This window comes from Oncorhynchus nerka, linkage group LG24 (assembly GCF_034236695.1).
Source record: "Oncorhynchus nerka isolate Pitt River linkage group LG24, Oner_Uvic_2.0, whole genome shotgun sequence".
NCBI classification, from domain to species: Eukaryota; Metazoa; Chordata; class Actinopteri; order Salmoniformes; family Salmonidae; genus Oncorhynchus; species Oncorhynchus nerka.
Genome location: NC_088419.1, coordinates 74,298,805 through 74,317,610, shown reverse-complemented (window position 1 = coordinate 74,317,610; position 18,806 = coordinate 74,298,805). Strand labels below are relative to the sequence as shown.

Here is an 18,806-nt window from a genome sequence, read left to right as displayed (position 1 = left end):
GGCGTTATTTTATAGTATGAAGAATACAATTGAACGTAGCTGAATAATATAGAAAGGATATTTTCTCTAAACAATTTTAGGGAGTGTGCGCACAGCTATTCTGTGTTGAGTGGTTAACAAAGAAGCTTGTCCTCGTATTATGTTTAATTTAGAGTTATTTATGACACTTTAGTTGTGTTACAAACATTGGGCTACATGTTTTAATGTTTAATACATTCTAAGGCTGCATGATGAGATTAATGATGATTTGAAAAAGGCATGCAGTCTTCTTTGTTTTTTGCTCAGGTTGCACACACTTCATCAGTCTCTCATTCACTATTTGACAAGCAATTGATCATGCCTCGAATTTCACAGAGGCATCCCCCTTGTGTGGCCGTAATGGCCCCTAAAAAATGTATGCATTTTGCGGCTAGTGGCCGTTGTGCTCTTGGGCTGAATATAGTCATTATAAATTCATTTTTCCCGGCTGCCTGTTCCAAAGCACCTCTTACTCACATGGCTCCCTCAGTTAGCTCAATTCTCATTATCCAATGCCGGTCGCATGATCGAGTCTTAAATATAGTAGTTTACCACCCAGCACATACACATAGCCGACACCTATACACACACAGAATCATTCAAATGTATTGTATGAAGCACCTTTTTACATCAGCATTTGTCACAAGAAACCCAACCTAAAACCCCAAACAGCAAGCAATGCAGATGTAATAGCACGGTTGCTAGAAAGAAAGGTTTCAAGAAAGACAGGAAGCTGGGAAGAAAACTAGAGAGTAACCAGGCTCTGAGATGTGTCCAGCCCTCTTCTGGCTGTGTACTGCCAAATTCTCTAAAATGACATTGGTTGCGGCTCATGGTAGAGAAGTAAACATTACATTCTCTGGCAACAGCTCTGGTGGACATTCCTGCAGTCAGCATGCCAATTGCACACTCCCTCAAAATCTTGAGACATCTGTGGCATTGTGTTGTGTGACAAAATTGCACATTTTAGAGTGGCCTTTTATTGTCCCCAGCACAAGGTGCACCTGTGTAATGATCATGCAGTTTAAATCAGCTTCTTGATATGCCACAGCTGTTCAGTGTACATAATGCAAGACATAATAAAAAAACACAACCCCCTTTCAAAAAGCAGGATGTTTTAATACAACAATCATCAAATCCCATAAAACCTGGTTGTTGGTTGTTTCTCTTCAGAAGTACATTTTTATCGGATTCAGAGTAAAATTACGACAGTATACAAGCATGAAATAGACTTGTCATTTTCTTGTATTAAACTATCATTCCTGTGTTTGAGCATTGGCACTTGTTTCATTGAGAAGCCATACAGTTATACATGATAATAACAAAATAAAGACAACATTTTCTGAGATATTCATCCAAGCATAGCACGAGTGCCAGTCTGTTTGTACTACCATTCCAACTTCTTGTCACTCACTTTCATGTCAAACATTTGGCTTGACAATACCAGCAATGGAGTATGCAAGAACACAAACAGATCTGAGACCAGGCTAATCCAATATAATGGACCAGACCAGTTTCATTGGGTTTATGGGTCCAACTGCTTGCATATGTCTTTCAGATGTCTTGGCCTTGTGTTTTCAGGAGTAGAGGATAATGCAGGAGAAGAAGCCATGCGAGGGGAGGGAGCAGGAGGAAGTGGTTGAGCACAGTAAAGTTTAAAAGCGGGCGCGGATACGCTCCAGAGGGTCGGTTTCCCACAACTTGGGGTCCCAGGCCTGGAACCAGCCGGTGAAGGTTGGTGGTTCCATTCCCTGCTTGATCGTAGTGATGGCAATGCCCCGGCGACCAGAAGGGTCCGAATCCACATAGTCTTTGGCTAAAAGAAAAGGAGAAAGCTCTACATTAAGCTCCATAGATCAGTTTCAAAAACTCGGTCTTGGCCTAGCACTACACAGCTGATTCAAATGATCAACTCATCATCAAGCTTTGATTCTTTGAATCTGCTGTGTAGTGCTAGGGAAAAAACTAAATGGGGGGGCCCAGGACAGAGTTTGTGAAACCCTGCTATAGATTGACATTTTTTGTTAGTGACTACACTGAGGTAGTGATATCGTGTATGCATCAACAATGGCCAATAGATTATTTATCAATCGTACCAATTTTCGCTGATCCGGTCCTCTCCACCTCGTTGGCTTCGTTGCCGATCCAGAGGAAGATCTGTAAAAGTAATATAACAATTTTAAATTACTAGAATTGCCATTCCCATTCAAATCAATGCTCCTTGATGGGTGGAGCGGCGGCCATATTGGGTGTACCCATGCCAGGAAGTATTTCATTCTATTTCTATGGCTTTAACCCTGCACCCTCAGGGATCATGGGATAGAGAAACAATAAAAGCAGAATGTGGAGAGGGATTGGAGGATTGGACCACTTCCTTTAAAAACTATCATGGCAGAACTTCAGTTGTATCAGAGCCACTGGGATCATGTGGATTATACTGTATAATGGTCTTCAACATCAGGCCAAGACCTTACCTGATCCCAAGTGTCCAGAAGCATGACGTCATCAGTTGCCAAGTCTGACTGGTTGAAATCTCCAGGCACCTCCTCAGCCTGAGAGAGAGAGAGATGAATACAGAGTATCCTTCACAAGAAAATATGTCATCGCTACACTAAGAGAAATCCACCCTCTACTCACTATGAGCCTGCCAGTCTTGTTAGAGCAGCCAAACAGGCGTGGTGGCTTAACCATCTTCTGCAGGCTCCTAGAGGTCTGGTACTCCTTCTTCCCTCCCAGAGCAGACCAGAACCCAGCTGGGGAAGGATGCAGAACAATACAATATGGTACATCAGAAACACTCATCATACCAGTATGGAAAACTAGTTTAATTCAATGCAAATGAAGGAAAATCTGAAAAATTAACTATAAAGCAGCCGGCAATGACATTTGCCTAAAAAACACAAGAATAAATTGGAGTAATTTTGTAATGACTGTTCATATGTATTATTTGCTAATAAAAGTGCTACAATAAACGTATTTAAAAGAGGAAGTAAATGAATCCTATCATCACTAAAATATGTTATGTTATGCCTGTGATTAGGTGTATGACTAAAACACCCACCTGGCTCCTTGCCCTCTGACACCTCAGTGGCACTTCCTCCTCCCAGGAAAGAGGTGACGTATTGGGCTGCAGCCAGCTCCTCCTCAGTGGCCCCCACTCCCCTCCACAGGAACACAGTGTTAGAGGACTTCAGCACAAACACATCATTGGTGTTCAGGAATGCAGCAGAGGGCTCCACCTGGATAGGAGAATGGGAGCGAGGGAGTGATAGTGAGAGAAAGAGAAGTGGTGAGGTACTCCTATCCTATAATCCTCCTCAGTTACTTTATTAACTGTCCGAATATACATTTTTCCTTTCTCATATTCCTTATGTAACTTCATAACTTCTGCCCTAATTTAAAGTAATCAGGATCATTAAAAATATCAGTGGTTAGTACAGTAGTTTGTGTATGTTGTGTGATCACCTAAACCTAGCCTTCAGTGTGTGTGTGTTTGTGTGTGTGTGTGTGTGTGTGTGTATATGCATGCAACCAATACATTTAGATTTGATTTGTATATGTTGTATGACTGACTGACCTCTACAGCCCGTGTGGCCCTGGTGGAGCTCTGGCGGATGTGGAAGAGGCGTGTGGAGCCCACCCTGCTCTGGCCCCCCTTACGGGACGTCCCCCCCAGGTGGATCACCATGGGCTTCCCCTTGAACAGACTCATCAGGTGGGCCGGCTCCTGGCCCTGAGTCACACGCACCTGGAGGAGAGAGTAGGAGAGGAGACACTTCAGCACATCCGTCAAACCACAGATTAGGATCGATACACACACAAGAGGCTGGAACCTGCACAGGGTCAGCCACAGAGCAGTGCCTCTGGAGCCTTCACACGTTCAACCATTTAAGTCAAGACAATGATATATAGAGAACCCCTTTTTATGACATATGTGATGTGATTAAATAAGATATATCTGTTATGAATAGTGTCTGAATTAGTATTTCACCTGGACAGGAGACCCTCCCATGGAGTCATCCAGCCTGACTGTCAGGAAGGCGGAGGCAGCCAGCTCATCCTGAGTACACTTCAGCCCCTGCCTGCAATCATCAATCAATCAATCTTACAGGGATATGAATAGGGACAGACACAGAGAACGGATGTGTTCCTGCCTCCTGCAGAGCTAGGCCTAAGCATGATTATGTCTCCCTCTTGTGGCGATATGGTGAACAATACTCACCAGGTGTAGATGATGTGCTGCTCCCTCCCTCCTAGGCGGTAGCTGTACAGTACCAGGTAGCAGTCACCTCCATAGAACTGGCCATAGCTGGAGGGGTCCACTGGCACCTGGTCACCATCCTCCACACGCCACACCTGAGGAGGAGATCCATCTCCTTTACATTATGACATACACTGAGTGTACAAAATATGAATAACACATTCCTAATATTGAGTTGCACCCCAACTTTTGCCCTCAGAACTGCCGCATGGACTCTACAAGGTATCGAAAGCGTTCCACAGGGATGCTGGCCCATGCCGACTCCAATGCTTCCCACAGTTGTGTCAAGGATGTCCTTTGGGTGTTGTATCATTCTTGATAGGGGCGCAACTTTGGTTTTAGAAAGTGCTGGTGCTCCACATCCCACCAGCAGAAATAGCCTGGCAGCTGGCAGAGAGAGTGGCATGACACCAGAAATGAAACCTAATGTGTTCATAATGTTTTGTACACTCACTGTACTTCTCCCAGTGTGTCATGTTCTACATTAAACACACCAGAAGTAGTAGAGTTACATCAGTATTTCCCAAACTTCTCCTCCAGTACCTATGCAAAAGATACATTTCAATTGAATGCATTCAGTTGTACAACTGACTAGGTATCCCTTTTCCCCAGCCAGTGCCACTTGTTTTAATAGTCCTGAGTTAGATCATTGTATGTCATCAATACTATCTTCCAGCCGTACCTGAACCTTCCCGGATCCGTCATCCACCATGCCGTGCTGGGCTGCCATGGTCTTGTTGGTGTGCAGGCCGGAGGAGTCAAAGGGGACCTGCATCACCCTGGCGATACGCCCCAAGCTGTAGGCCTGGCCTGGGCCCGTGGTCTGGTCCTTATCCTTCCAGTTACAGAAGAACTGCTTGAACAGGGTGGTCTCTCCTCCGCCTGGCAACACCTGGACCTGTAGAATAAAATAGAGTAGACTTCAAAGGACTTTATCAATCCACAGATCTGAGAGGATGTTGATGGGATGTGGAGTGGTGGCTGTCATGGAATGCCATTCCCTTTATGTATGGAAAATGCCGGACCAGGGGGATTAACATGTGTTCTTCCGGAGTTGGCGGTGTTACCACTTGAGACTAACTTCCCAAACATGGGTACAAGTTCAGAATATTCAAGGCAGCAGTAGTGACGGGGGAGAGGTTTGATGTAACGTTACCTGGGTGTGTCTGGGGTACTTCTTCTCCTTGATAAACTGCTCTGCGGCCTTCATGGCAGCATTGCGTTCAGCTGTGTTGGCACTAGGTCCTTTCCAGATGAAGATCTTGCTGTCCACTCCATTGTCCAGAATGTAACACTCACTGGGGGAAAGCATTTCTTGTTTGAAGGGGCTGGTCTGGGCCACCACTGATGCCTTCATGGAGCCTGCCGCATCAGAGATCTACAATACATCTTTATTCATCAATATTATACAGCGACAACGGAAATGGATACTTTTGCTGTCACAGTGCGCAGCGCCATGCCATAACACGTCAGACTGGGAGCATCACAAGGCTGCAAATCTTTACCATGTAGAGAGCTCCCTTCTTCTGGTTGGATCTATCAACAGACTCGTCATCAGTGCTTCCTGCAGGGATGTTGGGTTTGGGCCCTAGAGCCTAAAAATAAACACAATCACAACAATGCTTCATGTGGTGAATAATGGGATATAAGTCAAAGACAAGTTAATCAGCTCTGCCTAAGAAGTCCCAGTGCACTCCTCTAAAAAGGTTCCAGTATTGCATAAAATACCCTGTACATAGTTTGTGACCACCATGCAACTCCTTACCCTTTAAATGCATTGAATGAGATAAGATCGTACCACAATGTCTTAGCGTGCCCAGAGCACATAATAATGGCAGATGCCAGTAACCACCCCCCTCATATTCTCTGACCCTTCCATTGTAACAGGCTCAGGAAGTGGTGGTGGTGGCTATCCTCCCTCCGCGATTATCGGTGTGTGTGTCTGTGTGTGTGTGTGTGCGTGTGTGTGCGTGAGAGAGAGTGACTCACGTCGATGACAGCCTGTGGCTCTCCTCCCTCCTCAATCATCAGCAGAGTGGCACGGCCATTCCTCTCGTTGTCACGGACATCGATGGCCACCTGGGACGCCTTCAGACGCTCGAAGCTGTTGCACTCGCTGCCACACCACTGGAAGATGTCCTGAGAATAGAAACAAAAGCTGTCTGATTGGCCACGACTCAGACTAAGGGAAGAGACTCTTGCCTTTATGCACAGGGGAGAGTGGGGTAAGTTGAGCCAAATGGGTACGTTAAGCCACCCTTGTTTATAGGAAACCATACACAAAATGTATCATTTGATTAAATATTTAGGAAGAGGTCATCATTTTATGGAGTCTGTGAAGGAAGAAACCACATGGAAAAAGTGGTAAGCAAGTCAGGCCCCAAAAACATTTTTTTGTGTGTTAGAGGTTTCATGATGCTTGTATCTAAACCAAAGTAGATACTTTTAAGAATGTTCTATACACCAGTTGGGGTCTCTATAAGCTACAATATGAGGTCCTAAACCTAGCATGAAAGTGCATGGGCTGCGTGGGCTAATTTAGTCAAAATGTTTGCCTTGGGGTAAGTTGAGCCAATGGTTAAGCCAATGGTTGAGCCAATGGCAGAGCCAATGGCAAGTTACCCTGTCCCAGGGCTCAACTTACCCTGTCCCCGGGGCTCAACTTACCCTGTCCCCGGGGCTCAACTTACCTCACACCCTGGGTAAGCCATGCCAGGAGACCACTTATTTTGGACATGCAATGTTTTCAAGACAGTAATGTTTACATGAATTCTGATTATTCCCAGGGATACAGACCATCCTAAAATGTATGTAGATATCTTTGTTAGACAGAATACTATATTTCCCTTGAAGGCGTGATGCTGAATGTACAAAATGGCTCAACTTATCCCACTCCCCCCTACTTATTCATGCTCATGCTTGATCCACAAAATAACAACTGGAGTATTTTACAGCCCTCTCCTTCTTTGGAGAGGGCTGTAAAATCACCCTCATTACACATATGCAAACATTGTGCATGTGGGATCATTGTGTTTCTGCTTATCTGCCTATGTGACAATCCCCTTATGTAGCATTGGCCAAGTTCAACACGTGAGTCTGGTTGAGGAGACTTAGTAACATATCATAATTTAGCTTAGTCTCCGATAGGCTATCCCAGCCTCACCTTTCCTAGGTCGATGATGAAACAGTCTCCTCTGTTGAAGCTGGACCAGGACATGTCTACCTCCGTGGCCCTGATGGCCCTGCGGCCCTTGATGTGCAGCAGACGCTTGACGTTCATGTCGTTGGTCACCACGTGCTGGAAGCCAGAGGCCACCCCACCTTGCTGAAGGACAGAGAATGGAAATAGTGTATCAGGTTAACGAAGCTAACAATAATCCATTGCTTATAAGAAGTTGATATATATTTATGTTACACACTGCATGTTAAACTCCAACGTCATTGACAGCAACTTTGTTCAGAGTTGTAAGTAAACATTTACTTCCATAGCTTCCTCTACTTGCCAATCCAGAAGCTAATGTAAAATCTTGCCAGACATGCAGCCATTTGGCTTTCTGGAATTAGACCCATATGTGTCCTCCCTTAGCCTGTCCATCATTTGAAACTCTCCATGGCAACCCTCTATGGAAAACTTTATCCACTGCAGATGCTAAAACTTACATACACACATTACTATAAATAGCACAGTTACTTTTTTAGCAAATCCCTCTTTTGTGCATGTACAGCTTCAAATATGTGCAACATGTGTCATGACTCATTAGTATTTCAATACTTTGATGGGTGTGTTGCTGTTGTTCTCACTAGAGTATTGATTAATACACATTTTACCATCCTTTAACTGGACGCTGGTAATCAATAGCTGTGAAATTGAGTCTCATTAGTCAACCAGTACAAATGGGACTCCACTCTACCAATACTTAACCTAATAATGAGAAACCCACGCACAATCTTTTCGATAATTACCCTTCTCTTCAAATTCTTTGGGGTTCATTGTCACTGACATACTTAGAGAAGTATAGTAGTGGGATGTATAACAACAGAGTAAGCATCTACGTGCTGGAAAGGGAAACCAAAGCTATACTGGGGTTGTCATGCGAGACACAGCGAGACCTTCAGTCATTTTTAAAAGGATGTGCAGTACTGTATTTATTAAGGATCCCCATTAGCTGCTGCCTTGGGTGCAGCTACTCTTTCTGGGGTCCAAACACATTAAGGCACTTACATCACACATAAAACTAAATACAAAACAATACATAATTGAACATAATTACACCACCACATATCTACAATACAAAATGTATAATATCACCATACAACAATATATGTGTGTGTGTAGAGTGTGCGTGCTAGCGTGTGTGGGTATCTTTATTTAACCAAGAAACACTTGAGGTTTTTCTATGGCGATCTGATCTAAGCTAATATGCCCAACTGTCTCTCTGAGATGTTATTCTGAAATATCTAACCTTGTACTTGATGCCAGACTTGAAGTAACCCAGGAAGGTGAGAGACTCGTTGTTCTGCACCTCTCTGAACTGGACCGGGCCTCCGCCCAGGAAATCATCCAGCTGGGTGGTAAAGATGGCTGCCGCACCTTTCTCATCCTGAGAACTCTCACTTCCTGTGGTATCAGCCAATAGAGATGTGGGGAGTTGAGGAAGAAGACCAATGGGAAAGTCCATATGAACATACAGAACGGTGTAGGGTGAAGTTTCCCCTAGATGCAGTTCTTGGGTCAGTTTAGCATTTGTCCTACTAATGGTTTAGGTTAGGATTGCTGATCCTAGATCTGTACATAGGGGTAAGTTCTTCCCGGAGCATACACAACAATACAAGGGAGGAACCTTTCAGTTCATTATCAAATAGATATGACAAGTGAACAGGCATGTATCTTTTTATAACCCTTTATAACCCATTTCCTGCACATATAGGATAATAGTTTAAGGCTCAGTCTGAGTGGCCATGGTGATAAGCTATATCAGTCGGGTAACCAGCGCTCTCTCTCACCCAGCCACATGTGGATGTAGTATGAGGGGGCAGCAGTGGTGTAGAGAAGAACGTAGCAGTCTCCGGTGAAGAAGTTTCCGTGGAGCTGTTTAAGAACCGGCTTCAGATCCATCTTCTCCACGCGCCACACCTGAAGACCAGGCTCCTTCCCTGCAGTCTGAAATTCCTTATGGAACACCATGGTTCTGGAGAGGAGGAGAAATAAAGTAACATTTCATACTTGAGCTTGCCGTAGTTAGGACTTCAACAATGTTATGTAATAGTAACCAACCCCTATCTTGATCCACTACTCTACAAGCCATCTATTTCCATCTTGATCTAATTCTCTGTTTGGTGAGTGCTATACAAGGTGACTGTTGTTACCACTGACAAACACAAAAAACCCTCAGTGATGTCAAAGATATGATGGAAACGTATGGCTCTTTATCACCTGTTATGGAGGCCTTTAAATCAAATCAAAGTTTATTGGTCGCGTACACAGATTTGCAAATGTTATTGCAGGTACAGAAAAATGCTTATGCTTCTAGCTCCAACAGTGTAGTAATATTTAGCAATATAATAACAATACACACAATCAAAAATTGCACAAAATATCAGAATGAGCAATGTCAGAGTCCGTCCATAGAGCGTCTGTAGTGTGAAAGGTTCATCTATGGTGCTAAAAATTGTCACCCATTCTCCCGCTCCAGCGCTCGATGTTGCCGCTCTACTAACAACTGGTCCTGGCAACCCACATTACGCACACCTGGCAACCATCTTTATTTAGCCCTCAGTATTCAGGCAGTATTGGTTTTGTTTTCATGTCTAATACGCTTCTCTTGTTTTTTATATCTTCAGGTTCTTTGTTATTAAACTCACCAATTGCACTTGTTTCCTGACTCTCTGCGTCTACGTTACAATAATGGAAGTTGCACCTTGATTCCTAAGTCATACACTACCAGTCCAAAGTTTTAGAACACCAAGTAATTCAAGGGTTTTTCTATATTTTTTTTACTATTTTCTGCATTGTATAAAAATAGTGAAGCCATCAAAACAATGAAATAACACATGGATTGTGTAGTAACCAAAAAAGTATTAAACAAATCTAAATATAATTTATATTTGAGATTCTTCAAATAGCCACCCTTTGCCTTGATGACAGTTTTGCACACTCTTGGCATTCTCTCAACCATCTTCACCTGGAATGCATTTCCAACAGTCTTGAAGGAGTTTCCACATATGCTGAGCACTTGTTGGCTGCTTTTCCTTCACTCTGCGATTCGACTCATCCCAAACCATCTCAATTTGGTTGAGGTGAGGGATTGTGGATGCCAGGTCATCTGATGCAGCACTCCATCACTCTCCTTTGTCAAATAGCCCTTACCAAGCCTGGAGGTGTGTTGGGTCATTGTCCTGTTGAAAAACAAACGATAGTCCCACTAAGAGCAAACCAGATGGGATGGCATATCGCTGCAGAAGGCTGTGGTAGCCATGCTGGTTAAGTGTGCCTTGAATTCTAATTCAATCACAGACTGTGTCACCAGCAAAGCACCCCCACACCATAACACCTCCTCCATGCTTTAGGTGGAAAATACACATGTGGAGATCATCCGTTCACTCACACCACGTCTCACAAAGACAAGGCGGTTGGAACCAGAAATCTCCAATTTGGATTCCAGACCAAAGGACACATTTCCACCGGTCTAATGTCCATTGCTCGTGTTTCTTGGCCCAAGCAAGTCTCTTCCTCTTGTTGTCCTTTAGTAGTGGTTCCCTTACAGCAATTCAACCATGAAGGCCTGATTCACACAGTCTCCTCTGAACAGTTGATGGTGAGATTTGTCTGTTACTTGAACTCTGTGAAGCATTTATTTGGGCTGCAATTTCTGAGGCTGGTAACGCTAATGAACTTACCCTCTGCAGCAGAGGTAACTCTGGGTCTTCCATTCCTGTGGCGGTCCTCATGGGAGCCAGTTTCATCATAGCGCTGTTTTTGTGACTGCACTTGAAGAAACTTTCAAAGTTCTTGAAATTTTCCAGATTGACTGACCTTCGTATGTCTTAAAGTAATGATAGACTGTAATTTCTCTTTGCTTATTTCAGCTCTTCTTGCCATGATATGGACTTGGTCTTTTACCAAATAGGGCTATCTTCTGTATATCCCCCCTACCTTGTCACAACACAACTGATAGGCTCAAACGCATTAAGGAAAGAGTTTCCACAAATGAACTTTTAAGAAGGCACACCTGTTAATTTAAATGCATTCCAGGAAGCTCATGAAGCTGGTTGAGAGAATGCCAAGAGTGTGCAAAGCTATCATCAAGGCAAAGGGTGGCTATTTGAAGAATCTTAAATATAAAATATATTTTGATATGTCTAACACTTTTTTGGTCACTACATGATTCCATATGTGTTATTTCATAGTTTTGATGTCTTCACTATTATTCTACAAAGTAGAAAATAGTAAAAATAATGAAAAACCCTTGAATGAGTAGGCGTTCTAAAACTGTATATTGGCCTTTCTCTTGCATTTCAAAGAAGGAACAAATAAATAAATAAAACACGTTTTTTTCTTTATATTATCTTTAACCAGATCTATGTGTTATATTCTCCTACATTAATTTCACATTTCAAAGAACTTCAAAGTATTTCAAGAATATGCATATCCTTGCTTCAGGTCCTGAGCTACAGGCAGTTAGATTTGGGTATGTCATTTTAGGCTAAATTGTGGAAAAAAGGGTCTGATCCTTAAGAGGTTTTAATACACAACGCAAGCAGGAATGACATAATATCAATATAATTTTTCCTGCAGCCATGTTTTGATTGAAGCTTCTTGTGAGATTGGATAAGAAGATACATTTCTCCTAAGGAATTTGCCCATTTGCCCATTTGTGACCCATTTGTTCCTCTAACCAATTATCCTCTAGTATTCCCCTAGCAGCTTGTTTCCTATGTGGTGCTACTGGATGAGTTCTGGGTTAATTCTGGTAGAGGATGACTCAACACAAAACCACCTCAGAACACAGATGACAAAAAATATAGGATTCATGACCCTCAAAAACATTAAAGTTCCTACTTTTACAAGAAATGTTATGTAAGATTTAAACAAACATGATAAGAATAGATTATATATTTAATTCATTAATTAAATTCATATGAAATATCAGTCATTAGAATATTACATTCACAATCTCATTGTGCAAAAAAGCATCAACATGCAGAGAGATACATGACAGAGATGGACTTATTTTTTTCAATGTTCAAATCCTAACTTTCCATATTCTCTAGTCAACATGTTGACACAGCAACTCAATTAAGCAATCAAATGGAGAACTGTAGCCTACAAGTATTTTTATCTCTTTAATTCCGCTGCAAGATATGACATGACTCACAGTACAATGACTGTTTTTGAGTAGGTTTCTTTCCTCTTGGATTCATGTGATTCTAGCCAGCCGACACCCATTATAATTTAAAGGCACAGTGGCAGTAAATTCCCGAAATGATGAATGAAATAGAAGCGTATTGAAGTTCTATTTATTTTTTAACTTACATTTTCGAACAGTTATTTTTCACTACGCTTGGCCACTCTACACATTTTGAGTGACATCTATTTAAAATAGCGAAAGACATCTAGCCTAGGCTACCTGATATGTGTTTAGAGGGCAACTGCGATATGAAAAAGAATAGATCTACCGGCAGCAACATTTTACTTCAATACTTAAGATTCTGATAATAAACAACTTTATAGTTTAGTTCGTCTCTAAAGAAGCTACAGAAATTACCATGTTTCCTATTTTCTATGAACATAGGCTTTCTTTTCTTTCAGATCAATTTATGTATTTATTTTACAAATCTATGTGTATCCTTATTGTATGAGAACAAGTTGATGTATAGTTATAAAATGTTGTATTATATATATAATTTTTTACCTGTTAGTAGAAAACTCTCGAAGATGAACTCAGCAGAAAAGTCAGATTTGGATGTTGTGTAGTATTCCAGATTCTGAAAAGATTGAACGTGAGAGAGGATATTATATAGCTGGAGGTCAGCGCTCCGGAAAGAAGAGGCGTCTCCGGACGCGCCCCAACCCACCTGCAAGTAACAACACGTCGTAAACATACCACTACAGTTCTACATTGAGTAAGGTACCAGTCATTGGCAGCAGTGGCGGTTCCAGCTTGTATGGCTCCCTGGGCGAACCCCCACTTTAGCGCCCCTCACATTTACATTTACATTTAAGTCATTTAGCAGACGCTCTTATCCAGAGCGACTTACAAATTGGTGCGTTCACCTTATGACATCCAGTGGAGCAGCCACTTTACAATAGTGCATCTAAATCTTTTAAGGGGAGGGGGGGGGGTGAGAAGGATTACTTTATCCTATCCTAGGTATTCCTTAAAGAGGTGGGGTTTCAGGTGTCTCCGGAAGGTGGTGATTGACTCCGCTGTCCTGGCGTCGTGAGGGAGTTTGTTCCACCATTGGGGGGCCAGAGCAGCGAACAGTTTTGACTGGGCTGAGCGGGAACTGTACTTCCTCAGTGGTAGGGAGGCGAGCAGGCCAGAGGTGGATGAACGCAGTGCCCTTGTTTGGGTGTAGGGCCTGATCAGAGCCTCCCCCCCAACAGCAACAAAAACACCATTCTGCACTGTAATTTTTATTCAGACATTTGGAACAACGCAAAGAAATAATAATAACATTTAAAACTATATAAATACATATATTTTTAAAGACTCAAAAATATCAAAAAGTAACAAAGACAAATAGAAACAAATTGTAGTATATAAATACAAATAAAAAAAGAGAATCAAATGATTACACTATTACCCTATTGCTAACAAAAAACACAAATAAAACTAAATTGCACAAATCCTGTATCACACAAATAGAATAACACACTTATAAAGAAGATAACCTGATTATTACACTATTGCACTTCAAACAAGAAACACAAACTAAATTGCACAACTAATTGCATTAGTACTGTACAAAGTTAGAGGTGCGCTATTTGATAGATTCCCCCGCTCGCCCTACCTCAGGCTTCCAGTGGAGAGACCTAAGGTCAACCTACCTCGCCCCATCTCGTACTTCTGAGTGGGAGACCTTCCCAGGCTGTAGCCTGCCTAGCTCACAAACTAGCATCAGGGCGCCCACTCCGATAAGGTTAATTGACCCACAGTCCCACACCGTGACATGATATCATTGACGTGACATGCAAATGAGCGATAGAAAACCGATCGCGCAAATGTCACCATTCAGATTTTTTTTTTTTTGTGCGGGTGCCCAATGCCGCACCGGGCAAGATGCCTATGCCTAAATCCGCCATTGATGGGCAGGAATGGAGTGCAAAAAAATATTTGTATACGTATTTATGGAACTTTACAACTACTGTCACTGTATGATAAATTCCATACATGTCAGCATTTATTCACACACCAATGCAGCACAGATCATGACTATAACATTGCCATGTAATAAACTTGTATTCATGTGTAATAAATCCTGTTTTGAGTTTTATTTATATTCTGGTTATGTAGGAGTATGGAATGTTTTTGCTAAATGCAAAGTGGCATTTCAAACATGACAACAACTACGCCTACATAAATAACAAAGATGTTGAACAAAATGGTTCTTCAGAGAATAACTCTCTAGAAAATAACTTAATCTCTGCTGCTATGAGATTTTTGCCCTTTTCTACTTTGCCACTGTCTGATATGTGTTTGTGCTATCTGGTATCCTTGGGACACTCATTCCCTAAACCCTAACCTTAACCCCTACCCTAACCTAACAATAACCCTTATAAAATTTTGACTTCAATGTGGGTAGGGAGGTCCCACGGATCCAGTATAGCAAAGGCTGTCTGATATCATGCTGTGTTCAGCTCATCTAAATACATCCTGGTAGAGGACGTGAGCAGTTTCAATATTATTTTGGCAGGATACTTTGCTCCATTGTGCTGTCTCTTAGTCAGCTTAAAAAAATATGTGATCCAGCTGCAGATGCCAAGGAATAGGCCTAGCATTTAGGGGATAAAAACAATAGTGAAGACTTTATTGTGAATGAAACTGCATGTTGAGGCACATTCATATGTATCACTCAGATGAGAGAAATGTGACGCTTGGTTTAAGTTTCTCAGTATCTACAAAGGAACATATTGAAGTTGTTACCAGAATGTGGAACTCATTCCTTTCTTTAACAATCAAAATGGCAGCTTCTGAGGCCAAAAACAATCAAACAACCTCTAACAACCTAACACGTAAAATGCATACAGGTAAGACAGCATTCCTAGTCTCTTGTGGGCCCAATGACCTCAGACTACACCCAACCAGGGTTGGGGTCAATTCCATTTAAATTCCAGTCAATTCACAAAGTCAACCAAGTTACAATTCCAAATTTTCCACATTGAAAAGCATTGAAGATAATTGGAATGTCAGTACACTTACTGAATTGACTGGAATTGAAATGGAACCCTGCGCCCAACAACTATTATTTGCTGAAACAGAGTACTTTGTTTCCCTTGACATCATGCATGATATGAGTAGTTAAAATAAAAGTACACTATTTTGCTTCTTGACTGGCTGCATCACCGCTTGGTAAGACAACTGCACTGCCCTCGACAACAAAGTGCTACGGAGGGTGCTGCAGACGGCAGTCTCAATATTATTTTGGCAGGACACCTTGTCCCATTGTGCTGTCTCTCACTCAGCTTAAAATATGTGCTCCAGCTGCAGACACCACAGAATAGTATTGAGGGTATAATAACAATAGGGAATGCACCGGATTAAACTTCTCAAAGACTTTAAACCTATTCTGAATGAAACTGCATGTTGAGGCACATTCATGTGTACCACTCAGATGAGAGAAATGTGGTGCTTGGTTTAAGTTGCTCAATGTCTGAGGTTGTTACCAGAATGTGAAAATCATGCCTTTCTTTTACAATTAAACAACTCATAAAACAGAGTTTCCCAAACCTCTGTCCTTGTGACACCAAGGGGTGCCATTTTTGCCTTAACACTACACAGCCAATTTCAAATGATCAAAGCGTGATGATTTGATTATTTTTTAAATCCGCTGTGTAATGCTAGGGCAAAAACCAAAACGTGCAAGCCTTGGGCTCCCGAGGACCGAGTTTGGTCCCTTCCCTAAGAAAACACGTCAAATACATACATGTAAGACACCATTCCCAGACTCTTGTGGGTTCAGAAACTCCAGTCTACACCCTACAACTATAAGTTGCTGAAACACTTTTTTCCCCCCAGGCATCATGCATTCTTTCTCCTGTTTTTTTCCCACTCTCACAGTCATCAATCAGGATAGTACAGGTGTCTTCTCCTGCATGTGTTCATGTGCATCTATGGCTGACATATTCACAGTGTATCAAACATTAGGAACACCACACCTTCCTAATATTGAGTTGCACGCACCCCCAACTTTGCCCTTAGAACAGCCCCAGTTCATCGGGCCATGGTCTCCACAAGGTGTCGAAAGCATACCACAGGGATGCTGGCCCATGTTTACTCCAATGCTTCCCACAGTTGTGTCAAGTTGGCCAGATGTCCTTTGGGTGTGGAGCATTCTATATACACAGGAAACTGTTGAGAGTGAAAAACCCAGCAGCGATACAGTTCTTGACACAAACCGGAGCGCCTGGCACCTACTACCATACCCTGTTCAAAGGCACTTAAATATTTGGTCTTGCCCATTCACCCTCTGAATAGCACACAAAGTACATTCAGAAAGTATACCATCTTATTCTAAAATGAATGAAATAAAACATTTCCCCCAACAATCTACACACAATACCCACACAATTAATGACAATGAATTTTTGCAAATTCATAATAAATTCTATATTGAAATACCTTATTTACATAAGTATTCAGACCCTTTGCTATGAGACTCGAAATTGAGCTCAGGTGCATCCTGTTTCCATTAATTGTCCTTGAGATGTTTTATACAACTTGATTAGAGTCCACTTGTGGTAAATTCAATTGATTGGACATGATTTGGAAAGGCACACACCTGTCTATATAAGGTCCCACAGTTGACAGTGCATGTCAGAGCAAAAACCAAGCCATGAGGTTGAAGGAATTGTCCGAAGAGCTCAGAGACAGGATTGTGTCAAGGCAAGGGAAGGGTAAAAAAAAAAAGTCTGTAGAATTGAAGCTCCCCAAGAACACAGTGGCCTCCATCATTCTTAAATGGAAGAAGTTGGAACCACCAAGACTCTTCCTAGAGCTCAGACAAACTGAGTAATCGGGGGAGAACGGCCTTGGTCAGGGAGGTGACCAACAACCCAATGGTCACTCTGACAGAGCTCTAGAGTTCCTCTGTGGAGATGGGAGAAAGACAACCATCTCTGCAGCACTCCACCAATCAGGCCTTTATGGTAGAGTGGCCAGACGGAAGCCACTCCTCAGTAAAAGGCACATGACAGCCCGCTTGGAGTTTCCAAAAAGGCACCTAAAGACTCTCAGACCATGAGAAACAAGATTCTCTGGTCTGATGAGACCAAGATTGAACTCTTTGGCCTGAATGCCAAGCATCACGTCTGGAGGAAACCTGGCACCATCCCTACGGTGAAGCATGGTAGTGGCAGCATCATGCTGTGGAGATGTTTTTCAGCGACCCTAAGCACACAGACAAGACAACTCAGGAGTGGCTTCGGGACAAGTCTCTGAATGTCCTTGAGTGGCCCAGCCAGCGCCCGGACTTGAACCTGATCGAACATCTCGAGAGAGACCTGAAAATAGCCGTCCAGCGACGCTCCCCATCCAACCTGAAAGAGCTTGAGAGGATCGGCAAAGAACGGGAAAATTCCCCAAATATATGCGTGCCAAGCTTGTAGCGTCATATCCAAGAAAACTTGAGGCTGTAATCACTGCCAAAGGTGCTTCAACAAAGTACTGAGTAAAGGGTCTGAATACTTAGGTAAATGTGATCAGTTTTTCATTATTAATACATTTGCTAAATATTTTTGCTTTGTCATTATGGGGTATTGTGTGTAGATTGACGAGGGGAAAAAAACAACTTAATCTATTTTATATTTTATATATAAGGCTGTAACGTAACAAAATGTTTAAAAAGTCAAGAGGTCTGAATACTTTCCGAATGCACTGTACACAATCCATGTCTCAATTGTCTCAAGGTTTAAAAATCCTTCTTTATCCTATCCCCTCCCCTTCATCTACACTGACTGAATGGATTTAATAAGTGACATCAATAAGGGATAATAGATTTAACCTGGATTCACCTGGTCAGTCTATGTCATGGAAAGAGCATGTTTTGTATACTCGGTGTAGTGAGTGTACATCTATGAACATTTATGTGAAAACAATCAACCACGTTACAGCAGTGCAATTCCACCTGCAGAAATAGCCTGGCAGCTGGCAGAGAGGTGGCAGGACACCAGAACTGAAACCCAACAAGCTTTTCATTTAATATTCCCCCTGAAATCCACACAGATCCCTCTAAATGCCCTCTGCACGCAGCTTACCATTGAATATGCAAGATATTCTTATGAAAAAGGATCAAATCTGAGGGTAAA

The 18,806-nt window shown here is 42.3% G+C and overlaps 1 protein-coding gene across 1 annotated transcript; it reads right to left on the bottom strand.

Annotated features, from left to right (window-relative positions):
• Positions 1 to 1,116: 1,116 nt before the first annotated feature.
• Positions 1,117 to 13,270, bottom strand: scinla (scinderin like a). The gene is made up of 16 exons (XM_029633095.2): positions 13,192 to 13,270; positions 9,284 to 9,468; positions 8,743 to 8,897; positions 7,443 to 7,604; positions 6,269 to 6,418; positions 5,785 to 5,874; positions 5,436 to 5,657; positions 4,962 to 5,177; positions 4,241 to 4,374; positions 4,010 to 4,100; positions 3,596 to 3,766; positions 3,080 to 3,257; positions 2,656 to 2,771; positions 2,493 to 2,570; positions 2,115 to 2,175; positions 1,117 to 1,834 (listed from the first exon to the last, which is right to left on the bottom strand). Exons 2-16 carry the CDS (start codon positions 9,462 to 9,464, stop codon positions 1,674 to 1,676), a joined length of 2,166 nt encoding a protein of 721 aa, XP_029488955.1. The 5' UTR covers positions 9,465 to 9,468; positions 13,192 to 13,270; the 3' UTR covers positions 1,117 to 1,673.
• Between the last annotated feature and the right edge of the window lie 5,536 nt (positions 13,271 to 18,806).